This window comes from Manis javanica, chromosome 14 (genome assembly GCF_040802235.1).
Source record: "Manis javanica isolate MJ-LG chromosome 14, MJ_LKY, whole genome shotgun sequence".
Lineage (NCBI taxonomy): Eukaryota > Metazoa > Chordata > Mammalia > Pholidota > Manidae > Manis > Manis javanica.
The window spans coordinates 62,318,018-62,342,758 of NC_133169.1; the positions used below are offsets into that span (position 1 = coordinate 62,318,018).

The window sequence follows — 24,741 nt, forward strand, 5'->3', positions numbered from 1 at the left end:
CTCTCCCACCTCCCCCAATAACGACCATAAAACCTGGACATACAACAAACAGTCCTGCCTCAAGGTAATGAAGGGCGCATGGAAGCAGACAGACTCTGTTGGCAAGTCCAAGCTTCCTGGGAGTAAAGATAGGAAGCTGTACAAAGTAAGCATCTCTTCAGAGTTTCGCCTGAGGCTACCTGCAGTCTGCATGGTCAGGAGCAGTGGCAAAGGAACCACTTTGAATAGTCTAAAGTCACAATTACTACTGAAATTGGAAAAAGAAGAACAAATGAGGCCCAAAGTCAGCAGGACAAACATAATAAAGATAAGAGAAGAAATAAATAAAATTGAGAAGAATAAAACAATAGAAAAAAAATCAATGAAACTAAGAGCTGATTCCTGAGAAAATAAACAAAATAGATAAGCCTCTAGCCAGACTTATTCAGAGAAAAAGAGAATCAACACACATCAACAGAATCAGAAATGAGAAAGGAAAAATCACGATGGACCCCACAGAAATACAAAGAATTATTAGAGAATACTATAAAAACCTATATGCTAACAAGTTGGAAAAACCTAGAAGAAATGGACAACTTCCTAGAAAAATACAACCTTCCAAGACTGACCAAGGAAGAAAGAGAAAATCTAAACTGACCAATTACCAGCAACGAAACTGAAGCAGTAATAAAAAAAGTACCCAAGAGCAAAACCCCTGGTCCAGATGGATTTACGGCGGAATTTTATCAGACATACATAAAAGACATAATACCCATTCTCCTTAAAGTTTTCCAAAAAAATAGAAGAGAAGGGAATACTCCCAAACTCATTCAATGGAGCCAGCATCATCCTAATACCAAAACCAGGCAAAGACCCACCAAAACAGAAAATAACAGACCAATATTCCTGATGAACATAGATGCAAAAATACTCAACAAATTTCTCAAACTATTCAAATTCAGTTAGACAATATCTATCATATCATTGATAAGTTTTCACAAATGCCTAGGGTACCTAACTGGTTTTCTTGGTTTCACTGGATATGGCTGGTAATTGTAGGTCTGCTTTTGTTATGTAGCTGTATTCCTATTATATTAATGTGTGTACACAATTTAATTAGTAGTTTGTTAAAACCTACACATTTTATGTTACTCTACAAGAAGATATGTCAAAGAAATAATCTTCCCATGTTTTCTTCCATCTGCTACTTCTATAGCTTTTCTTCTTCCTTCCTAATTACAACCCTTTAGTAGAATTCGTACCTCATATCAAAAATTACCAAGTATCATTATTCTTCCAAGTGGTAAAGATATCTCAAGACAAATGCTGGGCATAGAAGCCACAGGGCATAAATATGCAAAGAAGTAAAAAGCTAACCTTTTCAAAGAATATTGCTTCTCTCTCACTTACCAACTTTACATTTCCCTGTATGGCCCCGGAAGATGACTGGTTAGCCAGAGACGGGTAAGATTCCTCAAGGGAGGAACAACCTAAGACAGGCACAGTTGCAGGGGGGCCATCAGGTGAGAAATTGGAGATCGACAGAGGCGAGGCTTAGAACCTCACCCCCCTGTTTTGAGAGAAATCTTCTGCATCTGTGGATGTTTTGTTGCCCTTGTCTTGCTTGGATTAATACTTAGTCTATAGGCACAGACCTGATCGTCTACATTTGCCCTCTTACAGCACTAAATTATGTTTTCTACCTTTATCTTGCATCTACCTACCACTTCAGCATTTTATTAAAAAATAATAATAATAATAAGGGAGAAATGTGGGATTCACATATAAATCAAGTATAAAAATCAAATGAATAATCATATCTGACTTGATTGTTTAGTTCATGATGCGTGATCAAAACTGAAAGTTTCTGTGATATCACTGCACTTGCACTGTTAACCATGTAAGAACTTACTCACTTTGTAAGAACTTGTTCACCATATAAGAACTTGTTCGTTATGCTTCAGAAGATTGGAGACTGTTGAGAATAAGGCTTGGGGTTGATTAGTGATTGTGCATTGAGTCCCCTATACAGAATTTTATTGTTGTTAACAACCATTTGATCAATAAATATGAGAGATGCCCTCTCAAAAAAAAAATACTCAACAAAATATCAGCAAACCTAATTCAAAAATACATCAAGAGGATCATACACCATGACCAAGTAGGATTCATCTCAGGGATGCAGGATGGTACAACATTCTAAAATCCATCACCATCATCTACCACATCAACAAAAAGTAGGGCAAAAACCACATGATCATCTCCATAGACGCTGAAAAAGCATTTGACAAAATTCAACATCCATTCATGATAAAAACTCTCAACAAAATGGGTACAGAGGGCAAGTACCTCAACATAATAAAGGCCACATATGATAAATCCACAGCCAACATCATACAGAACAGCAAGGAGCTGAAAGCTTTTCCTCTAAGACCGGGAACAAGACAGGGATGCCCACTCTCCCCACTGTTATTCAACATAGTACTGGAGGTCCTAGCCATGGCAATTAGACAAAACAAAGAAATACAAGGAATCCAGATTGGAAAAGAATAAGTCAAACTGTCACAATTTGCAGATGACATGATATTGTACATAAAAAACCCTAAAGAATCCACTCCAAAACTACCAGAATTAATACCAGAATTCAACAAAGTTGCAGGATACAAAATTAATACACAGATATCTGTTGCTTTCATATACACTAATGACAAAGTAGCAGAGAGAGAAATCAGGAAAACAATTCCATTCACAATTGCATCAAAAAGAATAAAATACCTAGGAATAAACCTAACCAAGGAAGTGAAAGACCTATACCCTGAAAACTATAAGACACTCTTAAGAGAAATTACACTAACAAATGGAAACTCATCCCATGCTTATGGGTAGGAAGAATTAATATTGTCAGAATGGCCATTCTGCCCAAAGCAATCCACAGATTCAATGCAATCCCTATTAAATTACCAACAGCATTCTTCAATGAACTGGAACAAATAGTTCAAAAATTCATATGGAACCACCGAAGACCCCAAATAGCCAAAGCAATCCCAAGAAGGAAGAATAAAGTTGGGGGGGGATCTCTCTACCCAACTTCAAGCTCTACTACAAAGCCACAGTAATCAAGACTTTGGTACTGGCATGAGAACAGAGCCACAGACCAGTGGAACAGAATTGAGACTCCAGACATTAACCCAAACATATATGGTCAATTAATATATGATAAAGGAGCCATGGACATACAATGGGGAAATGACAGCCTCTTCAACAGCTGGTGTTGGCAAAACTGGACAGCTACATGTAAGAGAATGAAACTGGATCATTGTCTAACCGCATACACAAAAGTAAATTCGAAATGGATCAAAGACCTTCGTGAACATATCTCCCCGGGCAAGGGAAACAAGAGCAAGAATGAACAATTGGGACTATATCAAGCTGAAAAGCTTCTGTACAGCAAAGGACACCATCAATAGAACAAAAAGGCATCCTATAGTATGGGTGTATATATTCATAAATGACAGATCCGATAAAGGGTTGACATCCAAAATATATAAAGGGCTCACGCATCTCAACAAACAGAAAGCAACGAATCCAATTAAAAAATGGTCAGAGGAGTTGAACAGACAGTTCTCCAAAGAAGAAATTCAGATGGCCAACAGACACATGAAAAGATGCTCCATATTGCTAGTCATCAGAGAAATGCAAATTAAAACCACAATGATTGCCACCATCCAAAAGACAAACAACAACAAATGTTGGTGAGGTTGTGGAGAAAGGGGAACCCTCCTACACTGCTGGTGGGAATGTAAACTAGTTCAACCATTGTGAAAAGCAGTATGGAGGTTCCTCAAAAAGCTCAAAATAGAAATACCATTTGACCCAGGAATTCCACTTCTAGGAATTTACCCTAAGAATGCAGCAGCCCAGTTTGAAAAAGATAGATGCACCCCTATGTTTATCGCTGCACTATTTACAATAGCCAAGAAATGGAAGCAACCTAAGTGTCCATCAGTAGATGAATGGATAAAGAAGATGTGGTACAAATACACAATGGAATATTATTCAGCCATAAGAAGAAAACAAATCCTACCATTTGCAACAACATGGATGGAGCTAGAGGGTATTATGCTCAGTGAAATAAGCCAGGTGGAGAAAGACAAGTACCAAATGATTTCCCTCATATATGGAGTCTAAGAAATTAGAAAAAACTGAAGGAACAAAACAGCAGCAGAATCACAGAACCCAAGAATGGACTAACAGTTACGAAAGAGAAAGGGCCTGGGGAGGATGGGTGGGAAGGGAGGGGTAAGGGAGTGGGGAGAAAGGGGGCATTAAGATTAGCATATATAATGTGGGGGGAGGCACGGGGAGGGCTGTGCAACACAGAGAAGACAAGTAGTGATTGTATAGCATCTTACTACACTGATAGACAGTGACTGAAATGGGGTTTGTTGGGGGGGACTTGGTGAAGGGGGGAGACTAGTAAACATAATGTTCCTCATGTAATTGTAGATTAATAATACCAAAAAAAAAAAAAAAAACTCATTTCAGTGTGCCCTGACTATATTATGGAAGGTTATCAAAACAATAACAATAGCACTGGTTTACCAAATAAACTGTAATGCTACCTACTCTTCAAAATGAACACACATACATTACAATTGGTACACTAGCTGCTTCTGTCAGAAGATCTGTAATCAGAACAATCCATTACTAACCAATGAAAATTAACTTGACAAATGAAAATTCTTTACTAGGCACATGTAATACCAGGTTTACTAACTCTGAGACTAAACAAAACGCACAGGAAGAACTGAGTTTCTATGTGTGCTATCAAGCATATAGTCAGAACATGATTCTCAACTTTAAATCTTGGCAGAGAACCTTCTTGAATATTCTAAATTCCAAAAATTATCCAAGACTGAAATAGTTGGTAATTCTAATTTTAAAATTCTGTGATTTCTATAAAACACTTAGATTTTCTGATTTCACTGTTTTTTGTGTTAACCAAACATACCAGCTAAATATCCAAAGAATTTCTTCCTGGTACATTTCCTGGTTAAATGATTTATGTTTGGTATGTCGTAATTAACATTATTCTTGTTTTTTTTTTAAAATAGAAATTAGTATTAGTTCAATAATATTAAAGGTCCTTTAATACTATTTAAACATATTTTAAAATAGGCCAAGTTTTACAAAGGGAAGTCCAATTTAGTATTTGTAATGACATATGAGCACCATAAAAATCCTTCTCTCTCTCCAGATGCGAACAGTATCAAACTTTCCCTTTCTGTATTCTCTCCACCCACAAAGACCCACATGCCCTCCCCCACAAAAACTTTTTCACCCTCCCACCAATGAAGGCTTCCCTAGAGTGAACAAAAAAAAACAGTTAAACTAAAGGATGTTTACTATCACAGAAAGCTGAGGAAGGAGAGTGCTAATGCAGCCTGCATTTTTCAACCAATACCCAGAGAGCTACAAGTCAGTCTTTTGACTTCTACTCTGGGTCTCTTTGGCTAGGAACACTGGGATGTCTAATACAGAAGAGAGCCTGGAACTATATATTATGCTTGTTTTCCCACCTATAGCAAAGGTGTTTAAATTCCAAACTAGAGATAAGAATTCCTAAATATTAACACAATCTGTCTCTTACAAATTACCTCATTTCCATTTCATTCAAATCACAGTTTGAACAACTAATTATGGATCAACTACAACATGAATATTGTGTATATTAAAACACATATTGTTATATGCACAGAAATGTTAGAAAAATCTAGGTTCTAATTAACTGTGACTTTCATTTATTGTCTTTAATAAAATATTTTTTATTCTAAAAACAAAAGTTGTCAACAGATAAGGGCCACATTGCTCACATACTTTCATTCTAAAAACAGTAGTAAATTAATGAGAAAGGAGTGAGGGAAGCATTCACTTAGTATATGTGAAATCTTCCCTAATTGCTCACCGGATAATGGTGGTGAAATATAAACCAAATTTGAAAAAAGTTAAAGAAACTTTCAATAGAAATATTTTATTTGGACTTAAATCTAAATTATTAAATCTATTTTAAAACAGTAATTTTTAAATTATTGAAACAGGCTTCTTCATTATTCACCAATTCAGTCAGTACTTATCAAGCACTTTCTATGAGCCAAGCATTAGAATGGATACAACCTGCATTTTATAATAACTGACATTTTTAAGAGCTTCACATGTACTAAGTAATGAACTTAGACCGCAGGACTTTATAATGTAACAACCTTACAAATAGGTACTACTTTAGCCCCATTTTACAGATAAGACAAAAACAGTGTAAAATAACTTTCCCATGGATATGTAACTAACTATAAGGGACTAGGTTGGCAATTGAACCCACTATTAGGTGTCACTAGTACTTAATCACTCTTTTAGGGGCTTACAATGAAACTGTGGAAGATATACACCAGGCAAAACTGTTTAATAATATAATGAAAGTGAAAATAAAGTGCTTTTGAAAGTATAAGAAACATAGTTGCTGCCTCCTAGAAGCTTTCATTCTAAGAATAAAGTCAAAGTAGTTTGATGCTACTTTAGTAAAGATGTATACTTAGGTATACTAATTGTATTAGTAATTGCATATTTTAAAGTAAAAAATCCATGAGAACTAGCATTCAATTTCATTTCAATTAAAAACCTGTCAGACTATACAGAAAACAGGATCTTATCTCTCATAATATTTCTAAACAAAAATGGGTAAATAATCTGAAAACATGCAAAGGAAGGAATTACAAACACAGAACTCTCCTCAGAGAAGGCACAAAGTGCCAGGAGGCATAAAAGAATTCTTCAGGTGGGCCTGACAAAGTTAGATCTTATGTCCCTAACCTCAAGTAAAACTGGAGTTTAGAGATGTTTTTTTAATCTGCACATAACATATACCATTAATGTTTACTATATTCCTATCAAAGAAGAAGAAGTCAAATCAGCAAAGGTTAAAAACAAAATTCAAGAAGTAAACAACAGATTCTGCTTTTTAACATGAAAGAAAAAAAGGGCAATTTCAAGAGAGAGAAATTTAAGAAGTATATAGTGTCTAAGAAACTGAGGGCAACAAAACTTAATTTGTAACAGAACCATCAACTTAATGTTAGAGAGTCAGGGATGGATTGGCTACAAAGGAAAAAGATGACTGCTCATCCTAAAACTACCACAAAATTACAGAAAACTGGATCTCTTCACAATAAACAAAAATAAATTTATTTTTACCTTATTACTGGAATGCTTCCTGAGATCTAGAAGAAATCTGCAGTAAGCACGGTCTATGGAAACAGACTTAAAATTCAGCAGGACTAACCTAGAAACTGCAAGACAGTGTAAGACAACCATATAATCTTTGGCACAGCAACTCACCTCTCCTTTAAAGTAACATGGAAGCATTCACCAAGGTTTTACATACACTTGGAGGAGTCATTTAGGTGTAAGGCTGTCATATTGTATACACTTAGTTGTTCACACCATTGCTTACACAGGCTCCGAATGTCTTGTCAGAAAAAGTTCTTAGAATTTACACTGGAGAAAACACTCATATAACTTTAGGGGATGGCAGAGAATGCACTGTTACCATCCTATAATCTCGCAGAGGAAAACCCCCTTAGGATGCTGTTTATTCCCCCTGCTAAATAGCAAGAACTGCAAGCAATGTCTAACTACAGCTAACTATAGTTGCTCCCTGAGACCCTGAGACTTCACTCTTCTCCTGAGTATTCAGACTCAGTTAATATTTAGAATTAGAATCTCTAAAACTAGTGTCAAGTGCCAACTAAGGTGTGCATGCATCACTCCATGGGGAGGTACAGAACTATCTATAAAAGCAAAGAACTTGCTTGGGACAGATCTAAAAGCACAATTCAGGCACTAAATGCCTATACCATGTTCAAAAATGACTACTTTTTCTTCTGTTATTTATTTTGACTGACAACAACCACAAAGAAACTCAAAAGTAGAGAAGAAAACTTGGGGCATCTGGTAAGCTGTTTGTCTCACTTGTATATGTAAAGTCAAGTTTCATTTTTAATCACAACTAAGAGAGCTACACAGTTGTAGCAAAAGTAATCAGCATTATAAATATGTTTAGATAAAGTGTATCATGAGCAATACTGACTGACAGTTTGAAGTTATTATTAAAAAGTATAGTTGAGGCAGAAAATGCCACACTACTGGTAAGTAGCCAAAGCTTAGGGCCCTCTTCCTTCCAATATCTGGGGAAGAATGAAAAACAAGTCACTATCAATAAAAGTTAACCTGAAATTACCACGACATAGCAAACAGTTTTACTGAAAAACAGATTTCAGTAATTAATGTGAGCAATCTAAAATAATAAACATTTCCCAGGACTTCTAAACTGTTACATATGGAATTCACAGGATGGCACGAGTGAATTATTTGTGGAAAAAAAATGTTTTCTTCTTTCCAAAGTTATTCCTCACTGAAATGGAGGAAAAATAAATGAAAAGCTCTGTTTTCATTATATTTTTTACTCAGTGCTAGTTGTTGATAGTGAGACAGGGACCGTGGGTGTAGTCAGACTAGGGTGAGGGCCTCCAGAAAAAGACCCCCTACCAAAACTCCATATTAAACAATTAAACAAAGACAGTCACATTAATTTTCTAAAGTAAAATATCAAACTAGGAATATAAGCATTCTTCAATGAAGATTAGTTGAAACTAAAAAAACCAAGAATAACCTGGCCTAAAATGTTTGAACATCCCCCAGATAAGAAAATACCTCAGCATAGCCCATGTCTTATTTGTGTCAATTAAATGAGGCTATTGTAAAATTTACTTTAGCCTGCCGAGAGGCCCAGTTTATCTTTAACTTTACCCAGATGCTGCTTTTCCTTCTCCAGCCCTAATCAAGTCAGTAACTCAGCTCACCCTGAAAGCAAAACAAGCAGCCTTGACTGATACGCTCCCAAACCAAGAAACTACTACTCTGAGAAAAGATCAGAACAGTAAATTTCTTATGTTAACTCCACAAAATAGACTAGAAAACTAATAAGAAACTTAGTGTCTCCTTAAAAATAAACATTTAGAGACCATCTAGTAGATTCACCTCCCTAACTCTTGGGTCTCTCAACTACCTATAAATCCCCTACACAACGCACCACCACGGACTCTCTTGTCCCCTCCTAACGTAAGCCGGGAGCTCTGTTCTTTCACTTTATCTCTAAATAAAAGCCTGTCCTTGCTCTCCTACCTTGACTGTGAAGCTCAATCTTCTGTTTCGTGAACAAGAACCCCAACATCAATAGCAATCAGTAATTGTTTCAAGACACCTCCTTTTTTTAAACTACCCAGATATATGACCTTAACTTACAATAAAGAAATGAAACCAATCCCAACTATTTCTAAACTCGACTATTTGAATCTATCTAGTGGGGTAATCAAAAGCCTGTCACACACACGTTACACAACGATTTTTGGATAAACGACTTAGGCAAACCATCCCAGAGCAAGGACGTCGGACTAAACCTTTAAAAATCCTAAGAAACATTCTAACTTCTGAGTTCAGGCTCCGTACAAGCACTTCAATGAGCAGAATGTTTAAAGCTTCCTTCGCTCTCAAAGGCCAGGTCCACCCGGCGCTAGGCGCGGGGACCTCTGCGGGGGACGCGGGCGCCCCCGTCGGGCTGAAGAGGCGTTCTTGGCCTCCGCCCGTCATCTGGGCCGAGCCCGGCTGACTCAGGGGCGCCGACCGGCCACGGGCGACGCGGGAGCCTCCCTCACTCACCGTTGAAGCGCTGGTCGCCGACACTGCCCACGGAGAAGCAGCCGTCGCCGGGGTTCACAACCCCGGTCAGCACCTGGTGCAGGTTCATGTCCGCGCTTTAGTCCAGCAACGGACGCCGCGTCCAGCTCATGCCCGGGGTCGGCAGCCGCTTGCCTCCCTCCTTTTCTCAGGGGCGGCGTCCGCTCTTGGGCGGCAACGGCAGTGACAGGCGCCAGGCGCCAGGAGCCAGAACCGCTCAGCCGGGTCCGCAGATCATTCCAAGGCCCGGAGGGGGCGGGCCGGCGAGCGGGCGGAGCGCTGCGCTCGTCCGCGCACCTGTCACAACCCGCGCGGGCCCAGGTGAAGCTCCCGGTTGATTCAGCGGCCGAGATCCCAGGCCGCCTCACTTGCAGGGCCGCGGCGACCACACACTTGCGCCGGGCTCCAGGTGGGTAGCGCCGGGAGAGCCCAAGTAGCGCAGGCAGCACGCGCTCGCCTTCCCCGCCTGAGTCGTCCCTTTCAGCACCAGTGCGCACCGCCCCCACTGGCCTTCACCGCCCACTACGCATCTCTAGAGCCCTTCGCTCGAAATATCGCGAGATGTCTCGGGGAACGAGGTGAACTGCGGTTTTACCACACTATACAACTGGGCTAGTGGGTATGAAAACGCCTCTTCTCCTCAGATACTGGTCAGTCCCGAGTTCCAGTCCAGTTGGAGCTCCGCCCACTTCTCAGGACAGGCCAATCTCTTTGAGGCTTGTGAGCGACTCCGTCCTTTTGAGTGTTGAACATGGGGAACCTGGTAGAAACATAACAAGACCAGAATGAGGTAAGAGTTATCAAATTGTGCCTTAGAGCAGGGTTTGATCCGACTGAGGGTCCAGAGCTTCGAAAGGAGAAAAGCATTATAAATGGAGTTGCAGTGGCTTCCGTCCTTCTAGAGACTACAAATCCCAGCAAGCACCGCTCCCGCAGGCAGCCCGTCAGGGCTCCAGCCAACCAACTACTTAAAGCATCTCCATCCCGGAGCAGCACTTAACCGAGTCCCACGAGCGTTTCCAACTCGCCAAGCAAGGTACTTTTGAACGGCTCAAACACTTGACAAGTACTAAAATGAAATGTTTTCACCTAAGTTTACCTTAACCTACATTTTGAAGCAGTGCGGCTAATCATACTAAAACCAAGTACCGCGTTTGAGCATTTGTTTTGGAGAAATCTAAGAATTCCAAAATGATCAGTGTCAGCAATAGTAAAGAGTCAACTCTTATTGTATTTTAACAGAAGTTTACTATTATTATTGATAAGCATCTGTTTATATGTCTCCTCCCATGTACTGTAAATCTCTTAGAGACTGACTGTCCTGTTCGTCTGTGTTTCCCAAGTTGTCTAGCACAGTGCTAGTTCCAGTTTAGGTGTTCAATGTTAAATGAATGAATGTAGAAACTCCACCCAAAAAGAGTATTTTTTTTAAATTACTAAGTGTTTTTCATATAAGTTTGTTGTGGCAAAACATAAACAAAAAAGCAAGCCTTTGCACTTCATACTTGGATGGGAGGACTACTAATTTTTATTTCCTTTTACTTTCCCAAAGGTTTTTACAATGTATATTTACTTTGTTTGGCAATAAAAACCTACATAAAAAAAAAGTTTGAGTTACCCTCCTTTCTCTAACTTGAAAGATGTAATTCAATTACATTATTTATTCCGGTCTCATCATAAAAGTGAGGGGCTTAAAATTTACTTTGTCTTAAAAAAAACTATTTTAGTGTTGTCTAATGTAATTACAGTTTAATTGGTATTTTAATTATTAATTCAAATATCATTTAAAATGGTTTATTTTATATTTTAGACCCTACATGAAGATTTTTCTGTGTCCCACATAACTTCTACATCTATCCAAAGTTTGAGATGTTACTCATTCTATTCTGCCCAGTTTTTTATTTTGAAGGGCATTAAGTATAGCAGAGTAAAAGAAACTAAGCAACCAAGTAGTTAGGAGATCTGACATCGACTCCTCATCTCACATTTGCTATGTGACCTTGGGAAGTCTTGTTAACTTTAAGACTCATTTGTTTCATCTATAAAATTAGCAAGTTAAACCTGACTATCAACAACATTTCCAGTCCCACAACTCTGTACAAATGTTAGTTTTCATTTAATTCCTTCAGCCTTGAGAAGACTACCTGAATTTGAATTCTGGCCTAAACATTCAGGCAGGTTACTTAATCTCTCTGTGCTTTACTTTTTTTTTTAATCTATAAAATGGAGATAGTTACAGACTTTCTTTTTATATAATTATCATGAGGATTAAATGAGTACAGTGTTGGCATGTAGTCAGAAATCAATAGATGTTAGCTATTATTATTAAATAAACCTAACCTTTTTACACATACTTACTCTTTCCAGGGTTTTCCAAATAGTGTCAAACCTCAGTCCAAATAAAACTTTCCAGGGTTGTTGGAGACTACACAAATGTTCTGAGGCCATAGCAGTCTGTATGTAGAACTGTGTAACTACAATAACTAATGAAATGCAAGGGTATTCTTTTGCCTCTTATTCATCAGAAACTACTAGTTTATTAAATTTCCCCTTAAACAACCTATATTTGATATACAGCAGAGAACTGTTGCAGTGAAACAATTAAATGCTTGTAATTCATTTATTTATTCTCCTGCAACTCTGACCTGCTGTGTGGCTTTATATATATAAAAATTATATGAAATTCACCTGTCCATAAATAAAATTTTATTGGCACAGCCATGCATAGTCATTCAGGTATTGTCTATGGCTGCTTTCACACTGCAACTGCAGAACTGAATAGTTTCAACAGAGACCAGATAGCCTGCAAAGTCAAAAATATTTACTAGTTGGCCCTTTATAGAAAAAGCTTGATGACACCTGACTTACAGGAAGAATCCTCTACTTTATGGCCGATGAAATCATTTTTGCTATGCAGAATTGTTATTCTACTAAGCATGACAACTGAGCTTAGTTATCAAAACATTTAATATTAGTGACTACATGAGCATCTTTAAATATATCTATTGCCTCTCTGATTCCCCAGTATTTGTCATAACACAGAGTCAATATTCACTAATAGTTGAACAAAAGGATGAATGTAGACAGGACCTGACTTACATACATGCAAAATGTTCCCTGAAAGAATATGCCAGAGAGGTGGCTGTAGGCAATCCCTTTGCTTCCAAGCTGCTGCTTCTCATAGATCACCCCCCTAATGTCACTCACCTCCCCTTAACAAGGCTAAATCCACTCCTGACTTCCTATGCAACTTGAGTTTAACTCTGACCTTGTGGCAAGATTAGTAATGTAAGGAAATGGAGGAAGTGAAGGTAAATTATGCATGTCTGCCTTTCATCCTCCCCTCCCTGTCTCCTGCCCAGAGGCCACTAATCCACCTCCTAACATGAAAAGTCCTTGGAAATTCTTGAATCTAATTATTCCCTTAACTATAACTGAATTTTATCAGTCTGTCTTTTGAATGCTCAAAGACTGTGTGCTTTTGTTTTTTCCTCTAATTTCTTTAGTTACTTCACTTTTTTTCTTTAGTTTTATTTCTAAGAAATAAAAGAGGAAGGATGGCTCCACAAATGGAAACTTGTATTTTTTTAAAAATAAAATGTTCTATACTCCATATTATTACTAGCAGCAAAATCTCTTAGAGAACTAAAGTGCTGGAACTGGCAGACCAAAGAGAAGCTGTGCTCTCTCCAGTGCTAGTCTTAAAGGGAAGAGAGACATGTATCAGACCTCATGGGTGGTGTAAATGTAAAGAAAAGCAAACGGGTTCAGCACTGAGATTCTGGTGGGGAAAGGGGCGTATAGGAAGCCAGTTCAGATTGAGAAGCAATCATGCCTCTTCCTTATTCTCTGGGTTCCTGAAATCCTTGTTATTACCCTCCTCCCTGCCGCCCTCACCCTAAACTCATCAATATAAATCCCTAATCTCCCAGAGTCTATGCCACAGGAACCACCAATAGGGGCTTCAGACACTACTGCCAACACCCAATAGACCAGAGAAGTTATAAGTAAAGGGAGGCCCTAATGTCATAACAAGGCTGAGTCAGGGGGACTGTGTGGCTGGAATTTCACAAAAGCATTTTAAATTCATAATCTCATATAGTATGAGGGTCACTGTGCAACTAAGACCTTGACTGTCCCATAAACATGCCTACACTGCCAATGGCAACCTTGCTATAAGGAAATCCATCAGGAATATTACAGGTTAAATAGATATTTGAGCAATGATATAGGACCCTAGCCATCCTTTCTAATAGTGTTACTATAGAAAAATTAATTTCAGTACCTCTCAAATTTGATGCTTGCCATTAAATACTCTTAGCTCACACGTACTTGCCTAGCTGGAGGTTTCTCTACCCATAAGCATTTAAAAGGCAATTATTAATAAAGGCAATTGTTTATTAAATACCCACTATATATCATAGTAGGTATTTTACTTATCTCATTGAAATATCAACAACTTTATAAGGGTAATATGTCTGTTTTACAAATGAAAAGAGAGCTAAACTCAAAGAGATTAAATAATTTTCCCAAGGCCACATTAGCCTTGGGTCATATCACCACTTGAGGAGTTGAACTCAGATGTCTTGCACTTCAAAGGCTAAGTGTTCTCCAAAAAACCCTGAATCCCAAGGTGAATACACTCAGAGCCTATCACTTACCCCCTTGCAAGCAAGATGAGAAGAGAAGGGGAGGGGAGGGGACCTCCTTAAATTGTATCTTCAGTGATTCTCTGCTAGGAAGTACCATCTTCCTCAGTTTTGTCCTCAACTTCTTGATAAAGGAAGGAAAGCTCACCTCCTTAACTTGACCCATTCCCCATCTATAAAGGCCAGTCCTTGTTGAAGGTTAAAATACACATCTCCAACCAAAAAGTACCTGAAACTCAGCCAGTTAGGTGTTTGGATATTCACTGGGTTAAAGGCAAGTACTTCTAGAAAAGTTTTAGAATTACCAGTAAGTCAAACACATCAGATTGTGGCTTTCCTCATTCCCATTGGAATTTTTCATTAGGGGGAAGAAGAAATCAAGAGATGTAATTTCCCTCTTTCCCTTTCTCCACTGCCTGGTTTGTGAGGTTGACTCTGTTTGCCATATCTTCTCTTAAGACTTTCAGGATCAAGTGATTTCTGACTAAGAAACAAAAGCAGAATCATTCCATTCCCCACTGGATGCAGACGAAAACTGGAAATCAAATCAGGGACAACTTCAAAGGAGACATTGGAGAAGAGCCAAGTTGGGTCTTGCAACATGAGATGACACACGTATTTTTGCTGTTTCAAGATCATTGGATGTAGCCATGTCACTCCAAGAACGTCACTACTTTCTGGACAGTTGGACGTGTTTTATTAGGAAAATGATTTTTCTCTTTGTTTCTGTGTCTGTGCACTGATAGGTTGGTTCTGTAATAAATATGTGAGACCTTTCATTTGGGAAAAAAAAGAGATGCCATTTTGAAAGGGAAAGGAGAGGTCATGTGGAAGACAGCAGCAGGGAGTTCTGTTTAGCCAGGAACAACTTACAGGCAATGAGCTCTGGAACAGGAATGAAGAAGAGCAACTGTCTCAATCAAAGTCCCAGCAAGCTATTTTGTGGATATCAACAAATGGATTTAAAGTTTTATGGAGAGGCAAAAGACCCGGGATAGGCAACACAGTATTGAAGGAGGAGAACAAAGTTGGAGGACTGACACTACCTGATTTCAAGACTTACTGTAAAGCTACTTTAATCAAGACAGTGTGGTATTGGTGAAAGAATAGACAGATCCATGGAACAAAATAGAGAGCCCAGAAATAGAATTCCATAAATACAGCCAATGGATCTTTGACAGAAGAGCAAAGTCAGTACAATGGAACAAAGATAATCTTTTCAACAAATGGTGCTGGAAAAAAACATAATGTGCAGAAAAAAAAAATCTAGACACAGACCTTACACCTTTCACAAAAACTAACTCAAAATGAGTCACAGACCTAAATGTAAAACACAAAACTATGAAACTCCTAGAAGATAACATACGAGAAACCTAGAAGACTGATGACTTCTTAAATACAATAACAAAGGCAGGATCCATGAAAGGAACAATGCATAAGCTGGGCTTCATTAAATAAAAAACTTTTGCTCAGGGGGGGCCATCAGGTGAGAAATTGGGGATCAAAAGAGGTGAGGCTTAGAACCTCACCCCCCCTGTTTTGAGAGAAATCTTCTGCATCCGTGGATGTTTTATTGCCCTTGTCAAGCTTGGATCAACACTTAGTCTACAGGCACACACCTGATCATCTACATTTGCTCTCTTACAGCACTAAACTATGTTTTCTACCTTTATCTTGCACCTACCTACCACTTCAGCATTTTATTTAAAATAATAATAATAATAATAATAATAATAATAATAATAATAATAAGGGAGAATTGTGGGATTCACATATAAATCAAGTATAAAAATCAAACAAATATTCATATTTGACCTCATTGTTTATAGTTCATAAAGCGTGATCAAAACCGAAAGTTTCTGTGATGACTGCCCTTGTACGGTTCACCACGTAAGAACTTATTCACTATGTAAGAATTTGTTCACCATGTAAGAACTTGTTCATTATGCTTCAGAAGATTGGAGACTGATGAGAATTAGGCTTGAGGTGGATTAATGATTGTGCATTGAGCATTGAGTCCCCTATACAGAATTTTATTTTTGTTAACAACCATTTGATCAATAAATATAAGAAATGCCTTCTAAAAAAAATTTTTTTTCATTTGTTTTGTAATGGGATTTTAAAAATTAATAAAGGAAAATTTCATCTGTAGAAAAAAAAACATAAAAAAACTTTTGCTCAGGAAGGACAATGTCAAGAGAATGAGAAGACAGACTGCAGACTGCTGGGAAGAAATGTTTACGAATGATGCATCTGATAAAGCACAGTTGTCCAAAATACACAAAGAATTCTTAAAATTCAACAATAAGAAAAAAACTACCTAATTCAAAAATAGACCGAAGACCTGAAGAGAACCTCATTAAAGAAGAAACACAGATGCCAAATAAGCATATGGAAAGATGCTCCACATCATATGTCATCAGAGAAATGCAAATGAAAATAACAATGAGATACTACTACACATCTATCAGAATGGTGGTCCAAAATGGGGAACACTGACAATACCAAATGCTGATGAAGATGTGGAGCAAAAGAAGCTGTTGCTGTTTGCTGGTGTGAATGCAAAGTGGTACGATCACATTGGAAGACAGTTTGGTGGTTTCTTACAAAACTAACCAAACTCTTACTACGCAGTCCAGCAGTCATGCTCCTTAGTATTTACCCAAAGGGGTACAGAACTTATGTCCACACAAAACCTGCACACGGATGTTTATAACAGCTTTATTAATAATTGCCAAACTTGGAAATGTCTTTCAGTAGCTGAATGGGTAAATAATATGTGGCACATCCAGACAATGGAATATTATTCAGTGCTAGAAAGAAATGAGCTATTTAAGCCATGAAGAGTCATGGAGGAAACTTAAATGCATATTGCTAAGTGAAAGAAGCCAGTTGGAAAAGACTATATATTGTATGATTCCAAACATACGATGGTTGGGAAAAAAGCAAAACTATGGAGGCAGTAAAAAGATCTGTGATTATCAGGGGTTGAAGACAGGGGATGAATAGATGGAGCAAAGAGGCCTTTTAAAAGGGCAATGAAAATACTCTGTATGAAACTATCAAGATGGATGCTTGTCATTATAATTGGTCCAAGCCTCTAGAGCATACAACACCACGAGTGGACCCTAAGGTAAGCTATGAATTTTGGGTGATGATAGTGTGTCAGTTTTGGTTGTACAAATGTGTTACTCTACTGGGGGATGTTGATAATGGGGAAGCTCTGAATGTGTGAGGACAAGGGTATTTTGGAAATCTCTGTTCCTTCCTCTTTGTTTCTCTAAAGCAAAACTTCTCTAAAAAAGTGGTCTCCAAAAAAGAAAAAAGGGATACTATGATTTGGAAAATCATCATAACCTGCCATTTCCCCCTAGCAGAAAAGATGAGAGGAAATAGGGGAGGTAAATTAATGAAAAGAAATTTGGGGAATGTTTCACAAGCATGAGAAGAAATAATTACAGGAGACTGATATATTCTGAAAGTGAAGAAAACAGTGTATGCAAGGGGGAAAAAAAACAATGTTTTTTTTAACTCAATTAGATTATAAACAAACCTTACCAGGAACTATGCTTGCACTCAATCATGTAAATATTATGGAATAACTGATGAGGCAGAACCTAAAATTTTCCTGCAAAAGAAACTGCCAGCTTCTTTTCTGCCTAGGACAACATAGCAAGTGCCCTTGAAGGAATCTATGTGTATGTCTAGGTAAGAGTCACTTGAATGGCTCCTTTATGCAATATAAAGATGGGAGAGTGAAGCTGGGTCACACACTCTGTCCACCAATATCTAAAGAGCTCTCTCTCTCTCTCTCTCTCTCTCTCTCTCTCTCTCTCTCTCTCTCTCTCTCTCTCTTTCTACAACAACAGCAATGTTTTGTCTATAACAACCATTTTAAAATGGAACACAGCCTCCTATGATGACCAGAAAAAGTGATGGCCAGCTATACAAGTAGAATGATTCAGCTCAGGCTTAGTGTGTCTCTACTTGAATCAGAAGCAGTCCTTGAAAGTAAAATCATATCATAAGAATTCTCACCAAGAATACCAAATTTAGAAAGAAGTGAACTGAGACTATAGCCTTAGATTTTTCTCCTTAGCCTAGGGATGTGGACATAGCTACTAGGAAGAAATGGATGAAAAGAGAGAACCACAACCTAGGTGGCTTTTCACCCACCCATGCTTAGCACTGGGCCCTACACTGAACTGGGGAAATGGTAGTGGTAGTTCTCATTAGTATGGGACTGGTAACCTGGCAAGTATCAGTACATTAAAAGTAGACTACATAAGTCTACAAAATCCCACCAGAATATAATGCGCTTAATCCCTAGGCAATACTGCCTCATGGTAGGTACCCCGGCCATGTAGTTGGTTCAGGGCTGGGCCCTGGTGCGGTCAGTCAGAGTCCTCTGTGATTTTTCTGCTGCAGCTAGCCAGGGACTCTTGTATTTTTAAAAAGAAAGGACCATCATCCCTGAACATAGATGATGTTTGAATGTTTTAAAAGGAATGAAGAGAGAACTAAGTTCTATTTTTGATAGGGAGTAAGACAACGTCGTGAGAAGCTCACTTGAATCCTTGGCCCAGTCCTGTATACTGCCTATCCTTCCAATCATGTGGGTCTAAAATCTTTCCAACTGGCTTTTTTTTTTATATTAAGTCAGTTTGAGTTGTAATTCTGTTTCTGTCAGTTTGGATCACCAGATTAATACATGATAATTTACACACCAGCCATCATGGCAGTTCCAATTTTCCTGAATCTTTGGAAACTATTAGCAGGTAAATAGAGAGTAGAGATTCAGCTATTGTCGAAAGGCAAGAAGAATACCCTTCCTGAATAGTGTTTTATACATACCTCTGCATAACTTGGCTCAATTGCTACCAGTAGGATTTTAATAATTACAAGTATATATTTTTTAGCTATTTTACTAATGTAGTAAAAATTAGGGAGAAGAATAAGTGGTCATTTAAAAATTATAAGTAATTTTTCTACCAGGTAGAAAATTAATTCAACATAAAAACACCTAACAGAGCTCTGAACAAATAGAAGAAAGCAGAGTTGAGGAATGGACGAATTAGTCTGCTTTTACCTGCTGAAACTTTTCCTTTCCTATACAGGAGAGTAAAGAAAAAGAGAACATTTTTAAGATGGAAATTCCGAAGGTAGCTTTCTTAAAACCCTCATTTATGTAGCTGAAATTGCCAGAAACTCAAATGGCCATAATATCTTTTCTAGTCTTTTGGGAAGACAATGCCATTTTCTCAGTGCAGAAAATTTTGATTACTGTTCCTACATCAAAAGCATCCATAGAGAAAGAGTTTCAGGTTGTAAATAGTGCTTTAATTAAATAACAGCTATCTGAACCAATAATTTATCTACTTCTAGTTCTTAAGATTCAAATTCTTAAGAAGTAGAAGTAGATAAAAGATGTCTCTTGCTATGTATGAAAAGTCGCTTTTGCTGCATATGTTTCTGGAAAAAAGTAACTTCTGTTTTGCAAAAATGAAATTAAAAAATACATATAGGATGGTATATTTACATGTTTCTAACTTCCTATTATAGATAATGAAGTTTGGTGTCTAACATGGTACATTGTTTGCTTAATATTCTTCCTAGAAAGTTTTTATCCTAGGAAAAAAAGAGGGAGAAGATTTGAAAGCTTCTCATAGGAGAGCAGGAGTGGAGGCAGGCTGCTGATGAACAGGCTGGATGACTAGGGAAATGATATTTCACTAATGTAGTAAAAATTAGGGAGAAAAAAGCAGGACAAGCCATTTTGGGTAGGCTAAGACTGATTTTAGGGTTTGAGTTTAATGTTATCATAGGTATAGCGCTGGTAATACAACACTAAGATGTGCATTAAGTGTCAAGAGTTCCCCCTCAGGGAGGAGGTGCGTTCCAAGGGTGAGCGGGTGAAGAAAGCAAGAAGTGGAGAGCCACAGGCTAAAGCCCAGCGACTGCCCGATAGTAGTCTTCAGGGGCAGCTCCTCTAATGTAGGTGAATGGAAGGAGCTGCGAGGGGCCATAGGGGGGCTTTAGAAGTGTGCTGCTTGGGGAGGAAAGGCTTGCTGCCCAGAGTGTAAAAAGAATTAAGGTCCAAGAACAGAGCCTCAGAGGTAGGACTTAAGGAGACTGTTGGAGTTAATTCAGGAATACATGAAAAGGACCTAAGGAGGCCTCAGCTGGCAGCAGTACCTATAAATTGTGTTTGCCTTTTTACTTATTTGTTGTCCTTTTCTCAAGATGGATTCTAAAAGAGGAAATCTATGAAGGGAATTACAAGGCTTTGAAGAATTAGTCCACCATGAGTGACTCAAGTCGTTCAGCCAAGCCTTGAATCTGACCCAGGCACAGAGCTCGTGAATAGATGCAAACAGAGTATCTTTTCCTTTCTTTCCTTCCTTCTTTTCTTTCTGCCCATACTTCTTTTACAAATATTTTTGTTTTTCAGGGATTTAAAAGTTTTTTTTTAAGTTCCCTGGCATCTAGAAGGCTCTAACAGTTGACTAGAGAATACCTAGACTGCAGTAGATTAAAGGGCAATGGTTTCCTTGGCTTCAGTCAGAGGACAAGTCCTTTCTAGCACTGGCTCTAGACCTCCATCCTGAAAGTCTTATTACTTTGCTTCTCTGACCTTGATTGCTACCTTTAAAAGAGGTTTTAAAGTCTGTTCTGTCTCCTAAGCTTGCCAAGCTCTATTACCTCAGTCTAGTCAGCAATCTTGCCTCTCCAGATCTCTTGCTGTCTGACTGCACTGCTTCGCTAACCCCATTTGTGTCACACACTACAGCATAAACCTCCTTTGGAAAGGCTCATCTGAGAGCCAGCTCCTTACACGAATAGAAAGACATAAAGATTCTAGAGGGAGTGAAGAGAAAAGATGTAAGGAATCCAGGGTGGAGGGGAAGGACTTGGAAGTTGTTTAAGTGTAGAAGTAGAGACCTTTGGCTAGAGCCGGTGAGGTGGAGTAAGAAAGGTTAAACTTGATAGTCTTCATCCTTTCTGCAAAACAGGATCCAAATGCTCTTCAAAGAGGGTGTCTGAATTATATAGTATGTGAATTATATGCAATAAAGCTATTTGTTAAAAAGGAGAATATAGACATAGAATAGGATTAGGAAAGTATTGAGTTTAAAAGTCACATTCAGATCAACATGATAGTTCCTAGTTATGAGTCCCCTTAATGTTGTGTCTATACAGTCTGGTTGCAATTGTCTGTACGCTGTCTTCCTTTCTCATTGAAATACTAGACTGCTTCAGAGGCTTCCATACAACCTGTTCAACTTTTTGGCAGTCAGTCATTCCAGAGAAGGAACAAATGGTACACAGCCAAGTCTCCTAATCAACCAAAGAAAACATAATGGATATACTAAATATTCTAATGCATAAATAATATTTATATAGGATGTTTTAGGCTACATGTAGTCTACTCTGCAACTAGAAAGTGGCTTAAATCATAAAGACATATAATTATGTCATACAACAAAGATAGCTACCAGACAGTGCAGCCACAAAATGTGGGCTTTCTCCTGATGGGCACATGTTGACTACAACAGTTCTGAATTTTTCCTCAGAGGAAAACATACAGGAATGCAGGAAAACTGGGGAAGGAAAAGACATTTTCCTTACTTTCTGCTTTTCTTTTACCAGGGAGGAAAATCTTTCTAGGAAGCTACGAAGAAAACTTCCTGTTATATTTTAATGGCCAAAAATGGGTCAAACCCTTATCTTCAAGGGGGACTGGAGAAGTGAAAAATGAACTTTTTAGCTTTAGTGAAAGAACTACAAGAAAGGATTGGAAATGGCTTTTGGGTGGGCAACTAAACTGTTTGCTACATTATTGACTGGGCAAAAAGATAAACCATGAAATAAAATCAAGAAATACTTGCTTGAGGAACTCCCAATATGAGCAGATTTCTTTTAAACTAAGATAAAGCTCAAAAACTGAGGACTAAGATTTGAGAAAAATAGCACACTTGAATAGCAAATAAAACTTCAAAAGACAAAATATGCATGTATGAAAATTTGTTATGAAAAAAATCTGATTAAGAAGCTTTGTGTTTTAGATTCCACTGAGTCTGGGAGGATTATAGATTTTTTATAGTACTAGCTAACTTTTCCTGGACTTTTCCTGTATCACCTCCAGAGTAGATGCCTAGGGGGCCAAGAGTGATAGATGTGACCCTCAAACAAGTTCTCTGAGAGTGTTTCTAACAGCTACTCCTCAAAATAGTGTTTTTTTTCCATCTTAATTTTGAATTGAGTCACACTTAGCATCTCTATATTTCTGAATGAGGTTTGAAGTAAAACACTAAACATATCCTAAATATGGTACTAGAGGATGAAGAAAAGTGCTGATAGTTAGAGAAATGTAACCTCATTCTCAGATCCTGGATCTCTCCAAAAGCTGAAAACAGAAAAACAAAACAACTATTTTTCATTCAGACAGTAACCAAATCATATGTTGTGAAGGCCTATTCCTAATTAGTAACATCTAAACTCAAAGAATATCTTCTGTACATTTTCTACTATACAAAGTGAGAAAAGGAACCACACTAGTTTTTGCTATTATTAATAAATGGAGATATTGTTCATACATACTACTTTAACAATCTTGACTACATGGACCTTTGGATTTTATTTTTAGAAAAGGAAATACAGGGAGAGGAACCAAGATAGTGGTATGAGTAGGGCAGCAGAAATCTCCCAAAACCATATGTATTTTTGAAAATACAACAAATGCAACCATCCCTAAAGGAGAGGCCAGAGGATACAGTACTTCAGCCAGGCTACATCTACATCTGCAAGAACTCAGCATCACACGAAGGGGTAAGATACAAGTCGCGGCCCTGCAGGACCTGACTGCTCCCCAACCCCAGCTCCCTGGCGGGAAGAAAGGAGTTGGAGCGGGCAGGGAGTGAAAGGCCAGGACTGCTAATCAACCAGCTCTAGTAATCCACACCAGGAGTGCAGACATACATTGCATAGTGTGCTGGATATTGGAGAAATGGAAAAGTAAAATCTGTGAGTGGGTCCCTGCAGCTGGCTCCCCTGGGACAAAAGAAAAGCGAGTGCTTTTTGAAAGTCTTAAAAGGACAGGGGCCCCACAGCTGGATGGAAGTGTTCCAGCACACTCAGCCCAAGAGCTGGGAATCCGGGGGAAATTCAGGCGCCCCAGACCCCTTGGAGGTAGCACAGTACTGAAGTCCCTCAGGGTGATGAACAGACTTCCAGTCATTCCCCCTCAGGCATGGCCCCGCCGCAGCAGCCGAGAGGCAGGAGAGTGGCCCTGCACACGCACGCAACGGCAGACCAGCCAGAGAGCAGCCACACCCACAGCAACCACCCAGAATCTCCTCCCAGTGTGCACCCAACTGGGCCAGATGCACAGGCCACCGCCAATGTGCAGCTGCCCCTCACAAGCAGTGGAAACCGGGGCCAGGAGCGAAGGGGCACCACTCTCACAGGAAAGCACACCTGGTGCACCTGCCACTCCCACCATGGTTCTGGGTTACCCTGATGGCAACCCCACCCACGGCAACTAAGGGGATTAATCTGGACTCTACACCAGGTGGGCAGGTAACCAACACAGGCAGTGGAGAAGGGCAAGGCAATCAACAAGCAGGAATAGACTTTCTCCAAGCGGACACACATGCTACCGACTACAGCTACCTCCATCACCATGAAAAGGCAGAAGAATTTGGTCCAGTCCAGAATTACCCAGACAACCCCCGAGAGAGGGCCTGGGGAGACAGATATAACCAATCATCCTGAAATAGAGTTCAAAATAATGGTCACAACCATGCTGATGGACCTGAAGAGAAATATGCAAGAGCTGAAGGATCAAGTTGAGGGGGAGAATACAGAAATAAAACAGTTTCTGGAAGGACTTAAGAGTAGACTGGATGACGTGCAAGAGGCTGTTAATGGAACAGAAATCAGAGAACAGGAAAACAGAGAAGTTGAGGCAGAGAGAGATAAAAGGATCTCCAGGAATGGAACAGTATTAAGAGAATTGTGTGACGAATCAAAACAGAACAATATTCGCATTATAGGAGTACCAGAAGAAGAACAGAGAGAAAAACGGATAAAAACTGTCTTTGAAGAAATAATTGCTGAAAAATTCCCCAAACTGAGGGAGGAAATAGTCTCTCAGACATGGAAGCCCACAAAACTCCCAACACAAGGGACCCAAGGAGGACAAAACCAAGACATATAATAATTAAAATGGCAAAGATCAAGGACAAGGACAGAGTATTAAAGGCAGCCAGAGAGAGAAAAAAGGTCACTTACAAAGGAAAACCCATCAGGCTATCATCAGACTGCT

At 38.8% G+C, this 24,741-nt stretch overlaps 1 protein-coding gene and 1 pseudogene across 1 annotated transcript in view; one reads left to right on the forward strand and one right to left on the reverse strand.

Annotated features, from left to right (window-relative positions):
* The window catches only part of LOC140846033 (uncharacterized), a 64,875-nt gene extending 54,357 nt beyond the window's left edge, over nt 1-10,518 (reverse strand). The window contains exons 1-2 of the mRNA XM_073221457.1: nt 10,469-10,518; nt 9,748-10,275 (exon numbers count right to left, since the gene is read on the reverse strand). Coding sequence (XP_073077558.1) covers nt 9,748-10,275; nt 10,469-10,518 — 578 coding nt within the window. The remainder of the gene's footprint in view (nt 1-9,747; nt 10,276-10,468) is intronic.
* A 32-nt stretch (nt 10,519-10,550) lies between these two features.
* Nucleotides 10,551-15,019, forward strand: LOC108389302 (large ribosomal subunit protein eL39-like; annotated as a pseudogene).
* Nucleotides 15,020-24,741: the final 9,722 nt, after the last annotated feature.